Consider the following 20,363-nt stretch of genomic DNA (forward strand, 5'->3'; position numbering starts at 1 on the left):
TCTCTCTCTCTCTCTCTCTCTCTCTCTCTCTCTCTCTCTCTCTCTCTCCTGATGTCTCCTGGACCTCTTCCTACTGCTGAATTCTCTACTTATTCTTCTAACTCCTCCTCCCCTGGATGTCAGAAGTGCAACGCTATTCTCTCCCCTGCTCAGTGGCATACCACGGGACAGTTGTGGAGCAGAGTTTATACAACACTGAAACAGAAGATTCCCAGAACAAGGATTGCAGCAGGACATGGTCAGATGTGCAGCATCTGAATTACACATAATCTTATGTGTACAATAGAACATTTGCTTAGCATATGTGATGCTCAGAGTTCACTCACCAGTAACACTCTTTCACATACTTTCTCCTATCTCTATCTCTATATCTCTGTCTCTCTTTATATGGACCAGCTACTGCAGATATTTTAAGAGATTCCTCTATCGACATGGGGTTCTCTTTTTCCTTCCTTCCCCTTAAAGCAAAGATTCAATTTTAAACAATTTTGAGAAAATTCTTTCAAAAATAAGATAAACTATTAATATCAGCTGAATAACCTTGTAGGGACATGATGTTACTCGTTCTCCAGAGAGGATTTGTCCAAGAGTGTCAGAAGGTGTTTTCTTCAATGAATCTTGACAGAAGTCAAAGCTAAGAAGGAAGTTCAAGTACGATTTTTTTTAAAACTCAGCAAGAAATCAACCTTTATAATTCATTTTGTTAACAAGATTGTGAATAAAACTATGATCTATGTATGTCTATATGTTAACAAGATTGTGAATAAAACTATGATCTATATATGTCTATATGTCTAATTATGAACTATGTTAAAAACATTACATTAAGGCTCTTGTTACTACTTTTGAATTATTTTCTTAACAGAGGAAATGACAATTAAAAAAAAAAATCTCACAGGCCTGGCTGTGATAGTGCACATCCTTAATCTCAGCACTCCCAAGACAGAGGTAGGTGAATCTCTGTGAGTTTGAGGCCAGCTGGGTCTACAGAGTGAGTTTTAGGACAGCCAGGGCTATGTAAAGAAACCCTGTCTCAAGAAAAAACCCTCACAATATTTTAGGGGTTAAAATTTAAAATGCACAAAATAAGTAAACAACAGTTTCCAGTCCATATTAATTCTAATTCAATATATTCAGTTCTGTTCAAAGCAAATTTAAAGAACAAAGTCCTCTTCAAACATATTCCCATATAGCCTCAAAAATTAGTAGATGAAAAGTTAGAATTTTTTCAGTTATTATGAATATAAGATGACTTAAATAGAAAATAAAGTACATGGAAATCTTGTATGTATTTTAAATGGAAAAAAGATCTGTACAATCTCAAGAGAAGCCAGGGTATTTTACATGCTTTAAATACTCATGCTACCCTATATTTATGCCTTACATTTAATGAAATTCAAACTTGATTTTAATAGAAGAAATAAAGTAAAACCAAAGGACATCTTAGTCTTTTTTTCTACAATATAGAGAGTTCCTCTTTTGCAGTTGTTAAGTCATATTGTGACTGATCATATAATAACAGAACAATAATAAAAAAAAGTAGTCACTCCCTAAATCTTCCACATGAACCTTTCTCACGTCTTAAAGTGAGACAACTCTGAATGTGTTTCTTTTAATTATTTTACTTTATTTTATTTTAATCACAGGTCATTCACTTTGTATACCAGCTGTCACCCCCTCCCTCATTCTCTCCCAATCCCACCCTCTCGCCCTCACCTCCTCCCTGCCCCTTTCCAAATCTACTAATAGAGGAGGTCCTCCTCCCCTTCCATCTGACCCTAGCTTATCAGGTATCTTCACGACTGGGTGCAATTGCTCCTCCTTCCCCCTGAGGAGATCAATGAGCCAGTCACTGAGTTCATGTCAGAAATAATCCTTGTCCCCCATACTAGGGAACGCACTTGGATACTGAGCTACCATGGGCTACAATGCAGGGATTCTAGGTTATATCCATGCATGGTCCTTTGTTGGAGAAATAGTCTCAGAAAAGACCCCTTTGCCCTAATCTGAATGTGGTTTTTTTTTGACACATGCTACACTTACCTATCATAGTAATGGGTATTTACCATTCCCACTGAATACAGTTTATCAGAATATACTTGTATTGATGACTAAAAGAAAGAAAGAAAGAAAAAACATTCATTAATAATACAATGAGCTAGTGTTTCTAAAACACTGAATAAAATAACTAAGAGGTAAGCTGGACTATGGCTGCTATCATCAGTTTAAAACTGTACAGTTATAAATTCCTCCTGAAGTTGTTCATAGTTATGACATTTTATCACAGCAACAGTAGCTATAACTAAGACAAGCGGGTTCCTTGGATGAATAAAGTTTGAATCTCTACCATTCCTTTATTTGTATGTCTGTTTGTTTTTTGAGACAGGATCTCTGTAGCCTTGGCTGTCCTCGAGCTCTCTATGTAGACCAGGCTGGCTTTGAACTCACAAAGAACTGCCTTCCTCTGCCCCTACCAAATGTTGGCTGGGATTAAAGGCATTAGCTACAAAACTTTGTTTCAACCATTACCAACTTTTAAAAAAATATAAATCCTCTCAGAATATTATTTTTTTCTCTCTTCAGAAAAGCACACTCACAAATTCTCTGATCATCTTTTAAAAACATTTTAAATTTTACTATTTTACATATATGGGTGTTTTGCCTGCTTGTATGTCTATGTACCATCTGCATGCGGTGCTTCCAAGAAGTCCAAAAGAAGGAGTTGGATTCCCTAAAACTGGAGTTATCAGATGGTGGTAGACAGAGAAGCAAAATTCACAATGTACTATTGGAAAGGATAAGATTGGAACTATGTTTTAAAATGTACCTCTTGGAACCTGCTATATTTAAAAGAACCTTGATAGTTCCTCATATCAAGTATAGAAAAAAACACATTACTAATAAATTGTGTTTCAATGATTGGTCAGTGAGCTAAAGATAAAGGTTAGTAGGATCCTTACATCATGTCTCACACCAGGATATGTGAATCTTACTTAAATAAGAAGAACTTAAAGCATAAAACACTAGAGGATACAAGGGATGCTTAACTTTATAATCTTGTATGGAGTAAGAAAGCCCTTCCAAAGCAGTGGACAAAACTCAAAAGTCACTAAGCCTGAATTAAAAGAGAAATGAAATTTTAAAAATTGCCAAGAGAAAACACACAAACCCAAAAGTCAACAGATAAAGAAAAAAATTTCCACATGTTCCAGACCTGGAACCAATTTCCTTACTTAAAGAGTTCTATAACTGGCTATGATGGCACGCTCCAATAGCACATGCTTAAGAGGATGAATCAGGAGGATGTCAATCTGTACATCTGCAATCCTGACAATTGGATAGTTGAAGGGAAGATGATCCAGGATCCTGAGCTCAAGGTCAGACTGAGACCTATCCATGAAACCCATGTAAAGGTGGATGAACTAAACTTAACAGCTATAATTCCAGCACTTGGGAGAATGAGATGGAGGCCAGCTGGCCATGCCGTGAGTTCTAACTAAAGCATGGCTACAGAGTAAGACTCTGTCTCAAAAAGAGATACAAAAAAAAGATGGAAGGAAGGGAAAGAGAAAATTAAAGAGGATGAGAGTTAAAGAGGAAGAAAGCAAGATAGGGACGAAAGGAAGGTAGTGGGGGGGGAGAGGAAAAAAACAAAGGAAAGAAGAAACAAAGAAAGGGGGAAGAAAATGGTTAAACAGACAAAGAGAAAGAAACAGAGAGAGAAAAACAAGAAATAAAAAGAAAAGAGGAGAAACATAGGAGAAAAGACAGGAAGATGCAGTTAAAATTCTGGTCGTGCGTGTGTGTAGCATGAGTATATACAAACTTACATCTTAAATGTTTTAAAATTATTGTTGTACGTGTATGGATGTTTCACCTGCACTTATGTCTGTGTATCACATGTGTGGCTGGTGCAGTGAAGGCAATAAGTATGTAATGGATCTTCACCTCATAATGGGTATTGAAGTCAGGTTCTCTGGAAGGGCAACTAGAGCTCTCAACCACTGAGACATAGTCTTAAATTCTTATGCATTTGGGAGGGGGTTAAAAACAAGAGAAAGAGAAATGACGAGGGGCAGCAGCAGCTGTGGTTATAATCCAAGCACTCACCAGACTGAGACAGGCCAATCTCTACTGTAGCCTAGAATAGCGAGTATGAGATTGTTTCTAAAGAATGAGGGACTCTTTCCTTGGAAGGCTATTGCCCAGGACTGTAAAGATGGCTCAGTGATTAAAAGCTTGTACTGCTCTTGCAGAGGATCTAAGTTCCATTCCCAAGCACTCAAATGGTTCGTCACAACCATCTGTGACTTCAATTGCATATATGACACCACTTCTGGCCTCTAGGAATACTGAGATGTACTTCTCATGTACAATTGTACATACATGTAAGAAAGTGCCAACACAAAAATATAAATAAATAAATCTTTTTTAAGCCCATAAATATGGTATGGGGTATATCTTTTCTTTTGAGTGCCTCGTTTTTTGATCCTAATGTTTAAGCCAAAATTAAAATATCTTTCCAAACATCAACTCTTTCATGAAAAAAAATTAAGAAATAAAGGGAGAAAAAAAAGACAAAAAAGGAAAAAAAAGCAGAAAAATAAACAAAAGGTAAAAGGAAGAAATGAAGGAATATAATAGGAAGGAGGAAAAGAAAACAAAAAAAGTAAGAGAAACAAAGAAGAGACAGAAGGCTGGGATATGGCTCATTGAGTAAGAATGTTTACTGCACAAGCATGATGCCCTCAATCCAAATCCTCCAGAATTAACAAGAAGCCAGGCTTGGTAAGATGCCTAAAACCTCAGCACAGTGTTGGAAGAAGGCAAGTGAGAAAAGGAGCGTCACTGGGGCAGCCTAGATCCAGGCTCAGGAATATACTGTCTCAAGGGAATAAGACAGAGTGTGATACAGTAAAACATGTGACAACCACCACTGGCCTCCACAAATGCACAGAGATATGTACCCACACACACACATACACAACACATGTGTGTGTATTCTTTCACTCAGAAAACAAAACAAAATAGGGAGAATGAAAAAAAAGTAGAATACAAAAAGTGAGGGAAAAGGGGAGAGTAAGGTTAAGAAACAGAAAAATACAGACAAGAGAACAGAAGCAGAAAAGGAAAAAAGAAAAAAGAACATATACAAAAAGAATGAATGAAAGGAATAGAAAGAACAGAAGATAAAAGAAAGAGATGGCTCAGTGGTTAAGAACATTCAATGTTCTTTCTGAGGACCCTAGTTCAATTTATCAAGCAGTCACAGCTTCCTGTAACTCCAGCTCCAGGGCATTCACCACCCTCTTCTGGCCTCTAAAGGCACTGCATTCATGTGTACAAAACCACTCACCAACAGACACATACACACATAAGTTTAAAATAATAGAAATAAAATATTTTAAAGAAAGAATAAAAGAAGGAAAAAATAAAACTGAAATCAAAAGAAAATGGAAGAGAAACAGGCAGGTGAAAGGAGGAGGAGGGAGTGAAAGGCCATGGGAAAGGTAGACAGGAAATGCAAGAGAAGTAAGACAAGGGGAACAGAATGAAAAAAAGAAGAAAATAAAGGAAAGAGAAAGAGAAGCAATAATAGAAATACAAAGACAGAAACAAATAGGAATAAAGGAGAAGGAATGAGCAAAACAAAAAAAGTAGAGATGAGGAAAAAGTAATTAAAAATATGAAAGAACAAGAGAAAGAAGAAAAGCATGAAATGGGAGAGGAAAGAAATGAAGCAGAAAGAAAGAGAGAGAGAGAGAGAAAGAAAGAAAGGAAGGAAGAAAGAAAGAAAGAAAGGAAGAGGAGGAGGCAAAAAAAGAAAAGAAGGTGGTTAGGGATAGCTCAGTTGGTAAAGTGGTAGAATGCATGCACAAAGTCACCAGCACCTCACAGTCAGAGCTTGGTGGCACACACCTATCATCCAAACACTAGGTAATTGGGCTAGGAGGACCAGAAATTCAAAATTGACAGATAGCTCCACAGTTAAGAGGAGAGCCAGAATTAAGATCTTAACTGGAGTTACAGGTAATTGTGACTGCTTGATAAATTGAACTAGGGTAACCAGAAAGAGCATTGAATGTTCTTAACAACTGAGCCATCTCTTCCTTTTATCTTTTGTTCTTTCTCTTTTTTTTTCTTCCATGTTTAAAAAGTGGGTGGTGGAGTTTAACAAGAGAGAAAGATAGACAAAAAATAAATAGAGAAATAAAAGAGAGAACGAGAAAAAGACACAAAATGAATACAGAGAATAAAATTTTTAAAAGGAAAGAGAAAGTCAAAGGGAAAAAAGAGCAGAGAAAATTTTTAAAAAACTAGTGAATGGAAAAAGAAAAGAGGAAGGAAATTTAAAAAGAGTAACAGTAAGGTAAGGAAGGAAAAGAAGGAGAGAGGGGAGAGAGAGAGTGAAGTCAGGTATCTGGGAATGATGACACACACCTGTAATCACAGCAATAATGAGGGAGAGGCAGGTCTCAAACTCAGGATCACCCCTGAGTTTGAGACCAGCCAGATCTTTATAGTGAATGTCAAGCCAGACTCGCCTACATAACAAGACAGAAAAAGGTGGGGGTGGGAGGAAGATATGTATGACAGGAGGGGAAGGGAAGAAAAAGAGAGAGGAAAATAACGGGGTGAAAGAGTACAGAGGTTGGATAGGTAAAATAATATTGGAACATGAAAGAGGAAGAGAAGAGGGAGGGGAAGAAAGAAGAGGGAGAAAAAAAGAGGATGAAGGGGAAAAGGAAATGTGATAGGAGGGGAAGGAAGGAAAGAAAAGACAGAATGAGATAAGGCAAAACAAAAATGGAAAAGAGACCAACTGAGCAGAAGTGAAAGGGAAAAAACAGAGAAATAAGAGAGAAGAGGGAAAATGTAAAAACAAAAGACAAAGAAATAGAATGTGAGAGTGAATAAAGGATAGTAACAAACAGAAAAAAGTGAGAAAGAGATAGCACAAAAAAAAACAAGAAAAGAGGGAAAAATAAAGACAGGAATACAGAAAAATGAACTGAAAGAAAGACATAACAGCCCAGGAGTAATAGCACACACACATATATCTGCAATGTCATCACTTGGGAGGTAAATACAGGAAGATCAGAGTCTAAGATCATCCTTGGCTACACTTCAAGTTTGTCGTTATCCTGGAATACATGAGGCCCTAATCTTCAGACAAACAAATCATAATGAAAGTTTCAAAGAACAAAAAAGAAAAAGGAAGGAGTAAGGAAAACAAACAAAGGAGCAAAAAGACATAAAATGAGAAAGAAAAACACTAGCAAAGTTTAAAAAACCGGATAGAAGAAAAAGTGGGGAAAAGCCTTGAACTCATTGGCACAGGAGACAACTTCCTGAACAGAACACCAACAGCTCAAAGATCAACAATCAATAAATGGGACCTCAGGTGGACATTGAATGTAGGAGAAAACAAGTAACAGGACAGGAGCCTACCACAGAGGGACTCTGAAAGTCTCTACCTAGCAGTGTATCAAAGCAGATATTGAGACTCATAACAAAACCCTGGGCAGAGTACAGAGAATCATATGAAAGAAGGGGGAGTTAGTATGACCTGGAGAGGATAGGAGCTCCACAGGAACCAAATATATCTGGGCACAGGGGTCTTTTGTGAGACTGTATCTCCAACCAAGGACCATGTATGAATATAAACTAGCACCCCTGCCCGGATGCAGCCCATGGTAGCTCAGTCTCCAAGTGGTACCCTAGTAAGGGGAACAGGGACTGTTTCTGACATGAACTCAATGCCTGGCTCTTTGACCTCCCCCACCACCACCCAAGGAAGGAGCAGCCCTGCTAGGCCACAGAGGAGGACTTTGCAGCCAAGCATAAAATACCTGATAAGCTAGGGTCAGATGAAAGGGAAAGAGGTCCTCCCCTATCAGTGGATTTGGAAAGGGGTAGGGAGAAGATGAGGGAGGGTGGGATTGGGAAGGAATGAGGGAGCAGGATACAGCTGGGATACAAAGTTAATAAACTGTAACTAATATTAAAAAAATAAAAATTAAAAAATAAATGGGACCTCATGAAACTGAAACACTTCTGTAAAGCAAAGAACAGTGTCATCAGAACAAAACGACAGTCTACAGATTGGGAAAGGTTCTTCACCAACCCTGTATCTGACAAAGGGCGAATATCCAGAATATATAAAGAACTCAAGGACTTAAAGAGCAACAAATAAAGCAATCCAATTATAAATGAGGTACAAAACTAAACAGAATTCTCAATAGAGGAATACCGAATGGCAGAGAAACACTTAAAGAAATTCTCAGCACCCTCAGCAATCAGGGAAATGCAAATCAAAATGACCCTGAGATTTTACCTTACACCATCACAATGGCTAAGATCAAACACTCAAGTGACAACACATACTGGAGAGGTTGTGGAGAAAGGGGAATCCTCCTCCACTGCTGGTGGGAATGTAAACTTGTACAACCACTCTGGAAATCAATCTGGCATTTTCTCAGACAATTAGAAATAGTACGACCTCAAGATCTAGCTATACCACTCCTAGGCATATATCCAAAATATGCACAAGTATAGAACAAGGACATTTGCTCAACCATGCTCATAGAAGCTTTGCTTGTAATAGCCAGAAGCTGGAAACAACCCAGATGTCCCTCAGTGGAGGAATGGATACATAAATTGTGGTACATTTACACAATAGAATATTACTCAGCAATTAAAAACAAGGAAATCATAAAATTTGCAGGCAAATGGTGGGAACTAGAAAAGATCATCCTGAGTGAGCTATCCCAGAAGCAGAGAGACCCATATGGTATAAACTCACTTATAAGTGGATATTAGACATATAATATAGGATAAACATACTAAAATCTGAACACCTAAAGAAGCTAAGCAAGGAGAAGGACCCTAGGTAAGATGCTCAATCCTCAGTCAGAAAGGCAAATGTGATGGACATCAGAAGAGGAAGAAAACAGCGAACATGATAGGAGCCTATCACAAAGGGACTCTGAAATACTCTACCCTGCAGGGTATCAAAGCAGAGGCTGAGACTCATAGCCAAACTTTGGGCAGAGTGCAGGGAATCTTAGGAAAGAAGGGGGAGATAGAAAGACCTGGAAGGGTCTGAAGCTCCACAAGGAGAGAAAAAAAAATCTGAGCCCAGGGGTCTTTTCTGAGACTGATACTCCAACCATTCATGGAGATAACCAAGAACACATGCACAAATGTATCCCATGGCAGCTCAGGATCCTATTGGGTTCCCTAGTAAAGGTTACAGGGACTGTCTCTGACATGAACTCAGTGGCCTACTCTTTGATTACCTACCCCTGAAGGGGGAACAGCCTTACCAGGCCACAGAAGAAGACAAAGCAGCCAGTTCTGAAAAGAACTGATAGATTAGCATCAGATGGAAGGGGAGGAGGACCTCCCCAATCAGTGGACTGGGGAAGGGGCATGGGAGGAGATGAGGGAGGGTAGGATTGGGAGAGGGAGAGGGAGGGAGCTACAGCAGAGCCACAAAGTGAATAAACTGTAATTAATAAAACAATAAATAATTTTTAAAAAATAAATTAAAAATAATTCAGACAAGAAGACAATTATAGATTCCAGAAAAGGACCAATGAGTTTACAGAGAAACACAGGACAGGTGTTTCTAGTGGGAGAAAAGGACATTTTGAAACAGCACAGACCTGGGCATATACAGAATAAGGAAAAACAACAATAGTTGTCCATTTTACTTGAGGGGGGAAAATATAAGTACCAGAAGAGTGACATAATAAAATAGTGTTTGGGGCCAAATTGAGAAGACATTTGAAACAGCAAAATAAGAGAGTTTACAGTTATCATGGAAAAAAGAAAAAAATTAATGAAGAAAGAACAAGCAAGACAGCCTGACAGAGAATAAGGACAGGTGGAGTGAAGGGGAAGAAATAAATAGTAAAGGGAGAAAGAAAAAGGATTGGATGAGAAGCATAAATACAGTGGAAAAGAAGGTAGAAAGAAGGAAAAGGATGGAATAAAACAGAAGATATTAAAAGAGTTATTATGGGGAAGAGAGAAGACGAAAGGGGAGAGGATGAGAATGAATGATACAGTGGAAAAGAGAAAGAAGATCTTCTATGAAAAACAGAAAGGGAAAGAAAGTGAGAGAGTGAAGCCAGGCAAAGTGTCTTATTCCTGTATGATACCAGCACTCAGGAAGGCAGAGACAGGTGGATCTCTGTGAGTTCCACGCTAGCCTGGTCTACAGAGCAAGTTCCAGGAAAGCCAGCACTACAGGGAGAAACCCTGCCTCAAAAAATCAAACAATAATAATAATAATAATAATAATAATAATAATAATAATAATAATTTATTATTATATTATACTATTATAATATAATATATTATTATAGTATATTATAATATACTAATAATAATAGTATTATTATTGTTTTATATATATAATGTTTTATATATACTAATAATAATAGTATATTATTATTAGTATATATATATAAAACATGAGTCCTGTGCTATGGAGCACCCTGTAATCCCAACACATGAGAGACAGAGGCAAATGAAATTTGAGTCCAGGGCTAGACTGTGTTAAAAAAAGGAAACTTTCTCTTAAGGAAAAGAAAAAAAAAATCAGGGGCTTGAGAGATAGCTCAGTGGTTAAGAACACTGACTGCTCTTCCAGAAGAACCAACCACATGATAGCTCACCATTATCTGTACCTCAAATACCAGGGTACCCAAAACTCTCTCACACACATACATGTAGGCAAAATACCAACGCACACAAAATAATAATAAATGTTTTCTTAAAACACCACACATAAAACCTTCAACCCAACCAATGACTGGCCCAACTTGAGTCTCATGCCATGAGACAGACCACCACCGACACTATTAATAATATTCTGCTATGCTTGCAGGCAGAAGGGTAGTGAGTGGCTTCACGCAGCAACTGATAAAAACAGATGCGGAGATCCACAGCCAAACATTAGGCAGAGCTCGGGAAATCTTATGGAAGAGAGGGAGGAATGATTGAAAGAGTCAAAGAGATTAAGGACAGGAGAAATCCTACAAATCAACTAACCTAGACCCATGGGGGCCCACAGAGACTGAACCACCAACCAGGGAACATCCATGAATGGTTCTAGGCCCCACACACATATGTAATGTACAGCTTGGTCTCATGTGGAACCCCTAACAGCAGTAGCAGAGGCTACCTCTGACACTGTTGCCTGCCTCTGGATCCCTTTCCCCTAACTGGATAGCCTTGTATTGCCTCAGTAGAAGATGTGCTCGGTCCTACTTGATATGCCAAGGGGATTGATGCCTCTTTCTCTGAGAAGAATGGGAGAAGGCACAGGGGCGAAAGGGAGAAGGGTAGAAATGACTGGTACTGGAAGGGAGAAGAGGGATGGGAACTTCTACCTGGATGTAAAATAAATAAATTAATAGGAAAAAAAAGCCTGGGCAGTAGTGTGCATGCATTTAACCACAATAGAGAGGCTGGGGGTGTGCAGAGCCAGATAGATCTGAGTGAGTTCGAGGCCAGACTGTTCTACAGAGTGAGTTCCAGGACAGCGACAAACAGGGCTACATAGAGAAATCCTGTCTTGAAAGGACAAACAAAGAAGGGGAAGAGGAAGGAAGGTTACATATTCTGTAACGACAACATTCTACAGGCTTGGAACACAAAGATGATATACTGTTGTTGGAAATCAGCCTGGGCTATTCAGCAAAATCAAATATCTCCCCCCCCCCCAATTTTTTTTTTTTTCAGGGACGTTCATCATGCCTTTCTGCCTATCATCCCAGCAAGGAGGACTTTGAAGCATAATGATTGCCAGTTCAAGGCCTCAAAGCCAGCTGGCAGCTCTAAGACCCACTTACAAAAAATATGTTGTTAAGCATGATGATCACCATGGAGATGGCAGATGCCACCCTAGGCTACAGAAGACCACGTCTCCAAAATTTAATAATAATGATGATGATGATGATGATGATGATGAAGTTGGGCACAGTGGTGCACATATGTGAGTCTGAACTTGGAAATATGCTGAGTTCAAGCCTACCCTAGATACAGATACTAACTCAAAAAGCTCTCAGAGTGGGAGGAAAGAGAGGGAAAGGATGACAAGGGAACAGAGACTGCTGTTCCACTTTCTGAAACTCTCCTAAATGCCCTGAGTCACAAATGCTCCTTTCTCAGTACCAGCAGCCTGTACAAATAGCCAGCATAATGAATGTTATACATTCTGGAGGACCAAGGTAACCAGAAGGAGTACCCAGGAAACAGAGCAGGAAAGGTGTGAAAGCCCAGGAGGGTGGCAGAAAGATGGCAGGATCCTGACATGGAGGGGAGAGGGGTGAGTAGGAGGCAAAGAGGATGGAAGAGCTGAGAGAAGAGGATGGAAGAGCAAGGCGAGGCTGTGGGTGATGGAGATGCTACAGAAGGGGATGAGTGGAATAGACCACAGGGCAGAAGACAGGGCAGAATGGAGGCAGAATAGGCCAAGGAACCTGAGGCCAGGAGCGCACAGGGAGGGCAGGGCAAGGGAAGGCCTGGGTAAGGGAAGGGAAGGGCAAAGAATGGGCTGGGAGGTGGGTAAAGATGCTGGGAGGCCAGAATGCAGGAAAAAGTATGACACTATACCAAGAGGGTGGGCCTGGGACCGCCCAGTGTCCACACTGTGGCCTTCCCTGAGGGCACTTTACTCCCACTGGCTCCTCACCTTGCAGTGAGAGTTAGGTTGGCCTTCCTCACAGTACGTTATGGGAGCCAGTCCGGGAAAGTGGAAAGCGTCACAGGTAGCGGCCAAGTGCCACAACCATAGCCACCACATCATCCTCAGGAGGGCAAGTCAGGGCTTGGCTCCCAAATGGCGACTTCCTGGACCTATCCTAGCCTCTGCCTCCGGGACAACTTTCCTAGGGACAGACCGAGACGGGAACTGCTGGTCAACTGAATCATAAAGGATACACCAGGAAACGTTGACCAGTGGGCGGGGTAAAGAACTTTCCAGAAGAACCTTTACATTGTCAGGACCCTGTTGCTAGGCTACTTAGCAGTGACAGTTGATAAGCAGGTGAAGTGCGCATGCCTGCATATCATGTATCCCTTGCACCTTGCCCAGAGAAATGCCGAACTCTTCCGCCATTTTGGTCACATGTCACACTCTGCCTCACTGGCAGCTGGGCAGAGGGGCCATGGTGAAGAGGTGGGAGGGGCTGTCTTAGTGCTTTCAAGCTCTGAAGTTTTACTTTTTGAGGATTTTTTCTTTTTTTCTTTCTTTTCTTTCCTTTCTTTTTTTCTTTCTTTCTTTCTTTCTTTCTTTCTTTCCTTCCTTCCTTCCTTTCTTCTTCTTTCTTTCTTTCTTTCTTTCCTTCCTTCCTTTCTTCTTCTTTTCCTTCCTTCCTTCCTTCCTTCCTTCCTTCCTTCCTTCCTTCCTTCCTTCCTTCCTTCCTTTTTTCTTTTATTTTATTTCCTAAGACTAATACTATGGCCAGGGAAATGATTCAGTGAGTAAAGTTTTTGCTGTTCAGCCTGCAGACCGGAGTTTGATGCCAGCAACTAACACAGTGAAAGAAAGAAAATGAACTCCCCCCTAAAAGTTGGTCTTTCAATGACATATGTCTCCCACAGAAACAAATAAATGTAATTAAAATTTAAAAAGAAAATACTCTTAAAAGTATTATCACCCTACCTCCATCTTTACTGGTGGCAGAGCTTGGAGAGATGTGTGGGAACAGGGTGTGACAGTGTGTATGAGGACTTCAAGACCTTGTGGTCCAAGCATAGACAAACATCTTTAATCCCAGCACTTTGATGAGTGAGGCAGGTGGATCTCTGGGACTGTAAAGACAGCCTAAATTAGGTAGCTCATTACAAGCCAGGCAGGACCCTGCACAATAAAACCATGTCTCAAAAAGGGGGGAGGCTATCACTCAAGTACTTTGACTTTAAATAGCTGTGTTTGAAATGAGACAATAAATGAAACAACACATGAGTTGGCTTTTTGTTGTTGGATTTTGTTTTTTTTTTTCTTTTTTAAGTTTTTTGAGACAGGGTTTTTCTGTGTAGCCTTGGCTATTTTGGACTTACTTTGTAGATCAAGGTGGCCTCTAACTCACAGAGATCAGAGTGCCTCTGCCTCCCTGAGTGCTGAAATTACAGCCCAGTTTAACATAAGACTTTTTACTCATTTAAAAATGTAATACAACTCCTATACAAATGTAAGTTTTACTTCCAGTCCTGTTAAATGCTGCTATTACAAATTGTTTAGAATAATTAACTTATACAAATTAATGGTTAATCATTCAGACTCATGGTCATGTTAGATACTAGTCTGTCTGTCTGTCCTTCTTTCTTTCTAGCCATGTGTTCACTATGTAGGCCAGGGTGGCCTGTAACAGACATCTGCTAGGGATTAAAGTGCTAGAATTAAAGGCATGTACTGAGCTTAATTTTTTCTTGAATCAGTATGTCTTTGTGTTTCTTTTTCTTGCATTGTTGAACTGACTAGGATTTCCAATAAAATACTGAACAGAAATGCAGAAGATGGGCTTCCTGGCCTTCTTTCCTACATTTTTGTTTATGTGGGGGGGGGAGTATTCAATTTTCCATCACTGAGTGTTGATAACAACAATGCAGTTTTTCATAGAGCTCTTTAAAGGGTTACAAAGTCGGCTTGGAGAGACCAAAGAATTAAAAATCAGTGGATATAGTTTTAAAGTTTAAATCACAAGCCTGAACTAAGGTCATCTAGGTGGAGACATGTTCAGCCACCTGTGGGGAAGAACTAGCCTTAGTTCCCTGAAGGGAAGAACTAGCCTTACTGCATTCTTTTCCCACCCACTAGAGATACCAGTTGCTAGGAAACTGGCTTATCCCCCTGGGAAGGGAAGCCAGACCATTAATGGTTTGGGCCTTCTTATAGCAAATCAATTCAAAATGCAACCTCCTCTTTTGTGTTTCAACCAAAAGATGCTTGCCAGGCAGGAATCTCCTTGCTTTGGATGCACTGGGAGGGACCAGACTTTTTAAATCACCCAACTAACCTGAGCATGAGGCTCTCGGCTCTCACCACTTTGGCAATGATGGTGTGTGAGTCCAAGCTGTAGTTTATAATTAAAAAAAAAAAACACCCCTCATGTATTTAGAATGGAGTCTATTCTGGTCTTCTGGGGTCTCATGAACTGGGCACAACAGCTTCCCTTTCTAGTTTATGGAGAATCACCTTTCCTTTGCCATAAGAAAATACCTGAAATAAGTAACTTAAAAGACAAAAGATTTATTGGGACTCCTGATTTCAGAGTTTTAAGATCTGGTCACATGGCAAGGCAGAACATCATGGCAGAAAGATGTTGTTGAAAAAAAAAATTATTGTCACATGAATCAGGAAATAGGAAAGGCTGACAAAGAACCAGGAACAAGATAAACACTACAAAGATGTGCCCTTGTTACCTACATACTTCTTTCATCTTTGCACTTCTGATCCTCCTGCTTCTGCCTCCTGAGTTCTGGAAATATAGGAACTTGGGAAGGAGGCATTTCATGTACAAGCTACAGTAACGAATACTCACTGTCTCATGTGAATATTTCCGTGTCCTTGAATTTTCATGTCAAGGTGGTAACTGATAGTTCCATTTTATGTCAGGTAACTAATGCCAGAGAAAGAAATTTTGATTTGTGCTAGGCTACCCTGCTATTATATGAAAGGCTGAGGCTAGTCAGTGATGGCGCATTGTCAGTCATCCCAGCAGGAAGCAGGAGGATCAGAAATTCAGTGCTAGACTGTGCTAGACAGCAAATTTGAGGCCAGCCTTGGCTACATGAGACTGTAGAAAAAAAAATACTAATACTGCTATAAATAAAATACTAGAAAGAAGGACTAATAACTAATATCGTTATCAAATTAAATGATAGAAAAAGGAAATGTTAAGTGTGTAGCAGTACAAAAATAACCTGATGTATCTGTTAAATTTCAGTCTGTACCAACTGAGTATTTTTCAAAAATGAACAGCAAAAAGTTGCATGGAATACATGAATATCAAGGGAAGAGATTGTAATGGTGTTTGTGGTCGATATGAATGAAAATGATCTGCATAGGCTCATGTATTTGATTACTTAACCCCAGTTAGCTGAACTGTTTGGAAGAACTGATAGATGTGGCCTTGTTGGAGGAAGTGTGTAACTGGGGCTGGGCATTGAGCTTTCAAAAGCCCACTGTTCCCAATTAGTGTTTTCTCCTCACCCACCTCTCTCTCCCCTTTCTCTGACTTGTGGTTGTTGTCTCAGGATGTGAGCTCTCAGCTACTTCTCCAGCACCATGCATCATGCCATACTGTTGCCCTGCTCATTGCCATGATGGTCATGGACTCTTCCCCTCTAGAACAATGAGCTCCAATTAAATGTTTTCTTTTATACATTTCCTTGGTCATGGTGTTCTGTCATATCAATAGAAAAGTAACTGAGGCAACACCTTAGGAAATTAAAACATGGAGTTGAGAGATGCCTCAGTGGTTATGGGGCGCTGGTTACTCTTCCAAAGGACATGGGATTAGTTCCCAGCACAGCAGCTCACAACATTATCAAACTCCTGTCCCAGGAGATTTAATGCCTCTTCTAGCCTCCATAGGCCCCATGCACACACATGGTACTCCCACATACATGCAGCAACGTTCTTAAATCATGTCAAAAAAGAAACAAGTGTGCCAAAATATTTCAAGCATCTGCTCCAGAACACATACTATATATTTCATAGAATTTTGATAGAATGGCACTAGAATACCTCTAGAGCTTTCCACCCTGGCGTTTTCCTTCCCAATTTCTCCAGATGTAATTATGTTTCTTCTAAACTGGTAACACAGATCTGATCGCAGTTTAGTCTTCTTTAAACCCTCTTTTGACCAAGCCTTGTGGTGCAAGCCTGTAAGAACAGCAATTCAGGAAGCTGATGCAGGAGGATTGAAAAATCAAGATTTTCCTGAGTGTCAAGAGGGTATTCAAGGAAGCCTAGGCAACTCAGATCTTGTATCAAAAGGAGAAAATATAAAAGGAAGCTGGAAATAGAGGCCAGTGATAGAATGTTTGGCTAGCACGTGTAAAGCCCTAGGTTTGATTCTTTGTACTGCAAGTCATCATCATCATCATCATCATCATCATCATCATCATCATCATCATCAAAAAGAAGGTGAGGCTAACTGAAGAAAGAGCTTTGTCAGTAAAGGGCTTGCCATGTAAACACAAGGACCTGGAATGTATCTCCAGAACACACATGGAAAAGCTGGCCACTGAGGTTTATGATCATAGTGCTAATAAGTCTGAGACATCAGGCAGATTCCTGAATCATTGGCTAGCCAGCTCTAGCATACTCAATGAGCTCCAGACTAGTACTGGAGAGACATCTTTCAGAAAAATATGAGGACACAGCAAAGCATAATGGTGCATGCTTTTAATCACAGCACTTGGGAGGCACAGGCGGTCAGATCTATGGGAGTTCAAGGACAGCCAAGGTTACACACTGAGACCCTGCTTCAATAACAACAACAACAACAATGAGCATGGCAGGGAAACGAAGGCCTTAATGACCAGTTTATGTTTAGACAACACGGCACCAATAAGGATATTCACTGAATCAGCTAATATATGGCTGTTCACCAGATTCCCTAGGACACCAAAGTAAACAACAGTAAAATAATGTGCTATATAACTCTTTTTGGCAGAATGCCAATTTTGTGTGAATCTGCATAAATATAGTCTTGGGGCCAGAGGCCTGAGCTTTTGCCTCTACCTTCTCCAGCATTTATCTGTGTGTCTGTCTGTAGGCCTGTGTGCCTGTCGCCATGTGTCCTGTGTGCCATCTGCTTGTGTGTGGCCATGTTTTCCTTTGTATGCCTGGGTGCCTGCTGACAGCTGCCTACCTTACAGCCCTAGCCTAGAAAGAGTAAAGTATTTTTTTTATCTGCCTGTGAATCTTAGTAATCTCTTCAACCTCCCAGGCTCCCATGACCCTCCTCTTCTGGTGCAGTGGAGCATGGACCTCACACCTGACATAGTCTGCAGGATGCAAGAGCTGCCAGGCAAAAAAAAAAAAAAAAAAAAAAAAAAAAAAAAAAAAAAAAGGCATCAGTGAAGATAGAGAAAGTAAAAGCTTATTGGAGAACTGGCTGTTTTGACTGCTGAAAGCAGGCCAAGAAGATACTTTGAGGTGAGAAACCAAAGTGTGCAAACTGGTAGCCAGAGGAGAAATGGAAAGCTCAGTTCCCATTTGTGATTTGGAGTATGAGTTCATTAAAATATATATATTATACATAATATATATTCATATTTTGTAGATAATAGATGACACATTTTATATGATTTTTATGTTAAAAAGATCATTTTATATATGCTTTATTTTACATAGAAACTAGAAACATAATTTATATAATAATATATACACAATATAATAGTAAGTATATAAGAAATTATAATATGATATTATATTTTAATTGCATGATAAATATATTTATATGTATGTAATATAAAATAATCATAAATTTATTTTTATATAATACATATTGTATACTAGATATAATAAATTTTATGCTATATTATATATTTATATTTGTATATTATATACTATATATATTAATCAAAAGGAAAGTAATATAGTCATAGGCTGTGTGAGTTAGCTCCTGCATTTGTGAGACCAGGAAGCAGATAGTGTCCTGCTGAGAGGGGAAGAGGTGAAGAAATTAGCCTTTATTACCACCGACTTCTCTTTAAAGCCGTGCCTATATAGGTCATGAGCCCATAGACTCAGAAAGAATGAGTATCTAGTCTCTCCCAGGCTAAGTATTTCCTAGGGGTGGAGCTAAGTTTCCTGGCTAGGGAGGGTCCAGGAAGGCCAGAGGCATTGTGTTAGCTCATTACTCATTAATCTTCCACTAATGTGCATAGTGTTAGCTGTTGTTGACACTGGAACTGACTGTACTTTTTAGTCCATGGAAATCTAACCTGCTTTCCCGGGCCAGCCACATACATAGGCAGATATGGTGGCCAGTGACTGATTTGGGGTATCAGTCATTTGAACCCCACCTGTATACAGTGTATGCGTCTCTTGAGGCTGAATAATCCTAGGGGCAGCAACCCTCCAAACAACCACCCAGGAGTTGCCAGTGAAGAATATTAAGCTAATGGTGAGGGACCACTCTCCCCAAGGGCTGCCAATACCAAGACTTCACAGTCCACCAGGACCTGCTGCTTTCACAATGTTAGTGTAACATGGGCAACACATGGCCCTACACTGCCCCCGTGTGGTCAGTGTAGAAACCAGACGAAACCTGGAAAATGAGCCTGCAATGATAAAGCCCCAATTGTCTAAAATAGGTGAAATGGAGGGAACAGGAAGGCTTATGTTTAGACAACATGACACCAATAAGGATATCCATACGAGTCAGGTAGTATATGGCTGCCACCAGATGTCCTGGGACCCCAAAGTAAATAGTGAAGTTATGTTATACGACTGTTCTTGACAGAATGTCACTTTTGTATGACTCTATATAAACATACCCTTGAGACTAGAAGCCCAAGTTTTTTCCTCCATCTTCACCAGCCTACCTTTATATGTCTGTCTAGGCCTGTGTGCCACCCAGCTATGTGTGGCTGTGTATGCCAGTGTGTGCCTGGGATCCAGCTGACAGCTGCCTACCTAACAGCCTTTGTCTAAAAAGAATGAGGTATTTCTTAGTTGCCTGTGAGTTCTAGCATCCTCTTCAACTTCCTAGTCAGTCTCCCATGACTCTACTCTTCTCCTGCACTGGAGCGTGGACCTTGAAGATAGCTCCAGTGGTTGATCTCTAGCCTTTATCCATATGCACACACACAAACACACACACGTGTACCTAACCAAGCACACAGAGAAGAGAAAAACTGAAAGGAGCTGGGAATATGACTTGTTGGTAGAACACTTACATCACTTGTGTGAGAACCTAGGGTCAATCCGTAGTACCATATAAATAAATATAGATATACATACATACGTCTGTGAAGGAATGGATGAATCCCTTTACCGAACAGGCAACCAAAAGTAATGTTGGCTTACAGCGTCTACCTGCCTCTGCCCCCAAAGTACTGGGATAACACTGTACCTGGTAACACTTTTTCTTCACCATACCAAAACCTAGAAATTAGCATTGATATGATCTGTATAACTTATCCAGATTTCCTTATTTTATATACACCCATGTTTATTTGTGTGCACTGCTCTATGCAATTGTGTAACCATGGTACATGGTCCTTCATGTTTGTGACAACTTGACTCCTCCCCATCGTTTTTGTTATTTTAAGAAGTATTTAAAATAATATATATATTTTTTGGATTGAAAAAAAAAAGTAATGTT

At 39.8% G+C, this 20,363-nt stretch overlaps 1 protein-coding gene across 1 annotated transcript in view; it reads right to left on the minus strand.

Annotated features, from left to right (window-relative positions):
- Positions 1-12,820, minus strand: part of LOC129670938 (transmembrane 9 superfamily member 2-like) — a 71,890-nt gene extending 59,070 nt beyond the window's left edge. Inside the window, exons 1-3 of the mRNA XM_055599553.1 lie at positions 12,710-12,820; positions 2,044-2,111; positions 541-634 (exon numbers count right to left, since the gene is read on the minus strand). Of these exons, the coding sequence (XP_055455528.1) occupies positions 541-634; positions 2,044-2,111; positions 12,710-12,820 (273 nt within the window). The remainder of the gene's footprint in view (positions 1-540; positions 635-2,043; positions 2,112-12,709) is intronic.
- Positions 12,821-20,363: the final 7,543 nt, after the last annotated feature.

The sequence above is a fragment of the Psammomys obesus genome, unplaced genomic scaffold (genome assembly GCF_907164565.1).
Source record: "Psammomys obesus unplaced genomic scaffold, mPsaObe1.curated_primary_1811, whole genome shotgun sequence".
Classification (NCBI taxonomy): Eukaryota; Metazoa; Chordata; class Mammalia; order Rodentia; family Muridae; genus Psammomys; species Psammomys obesus.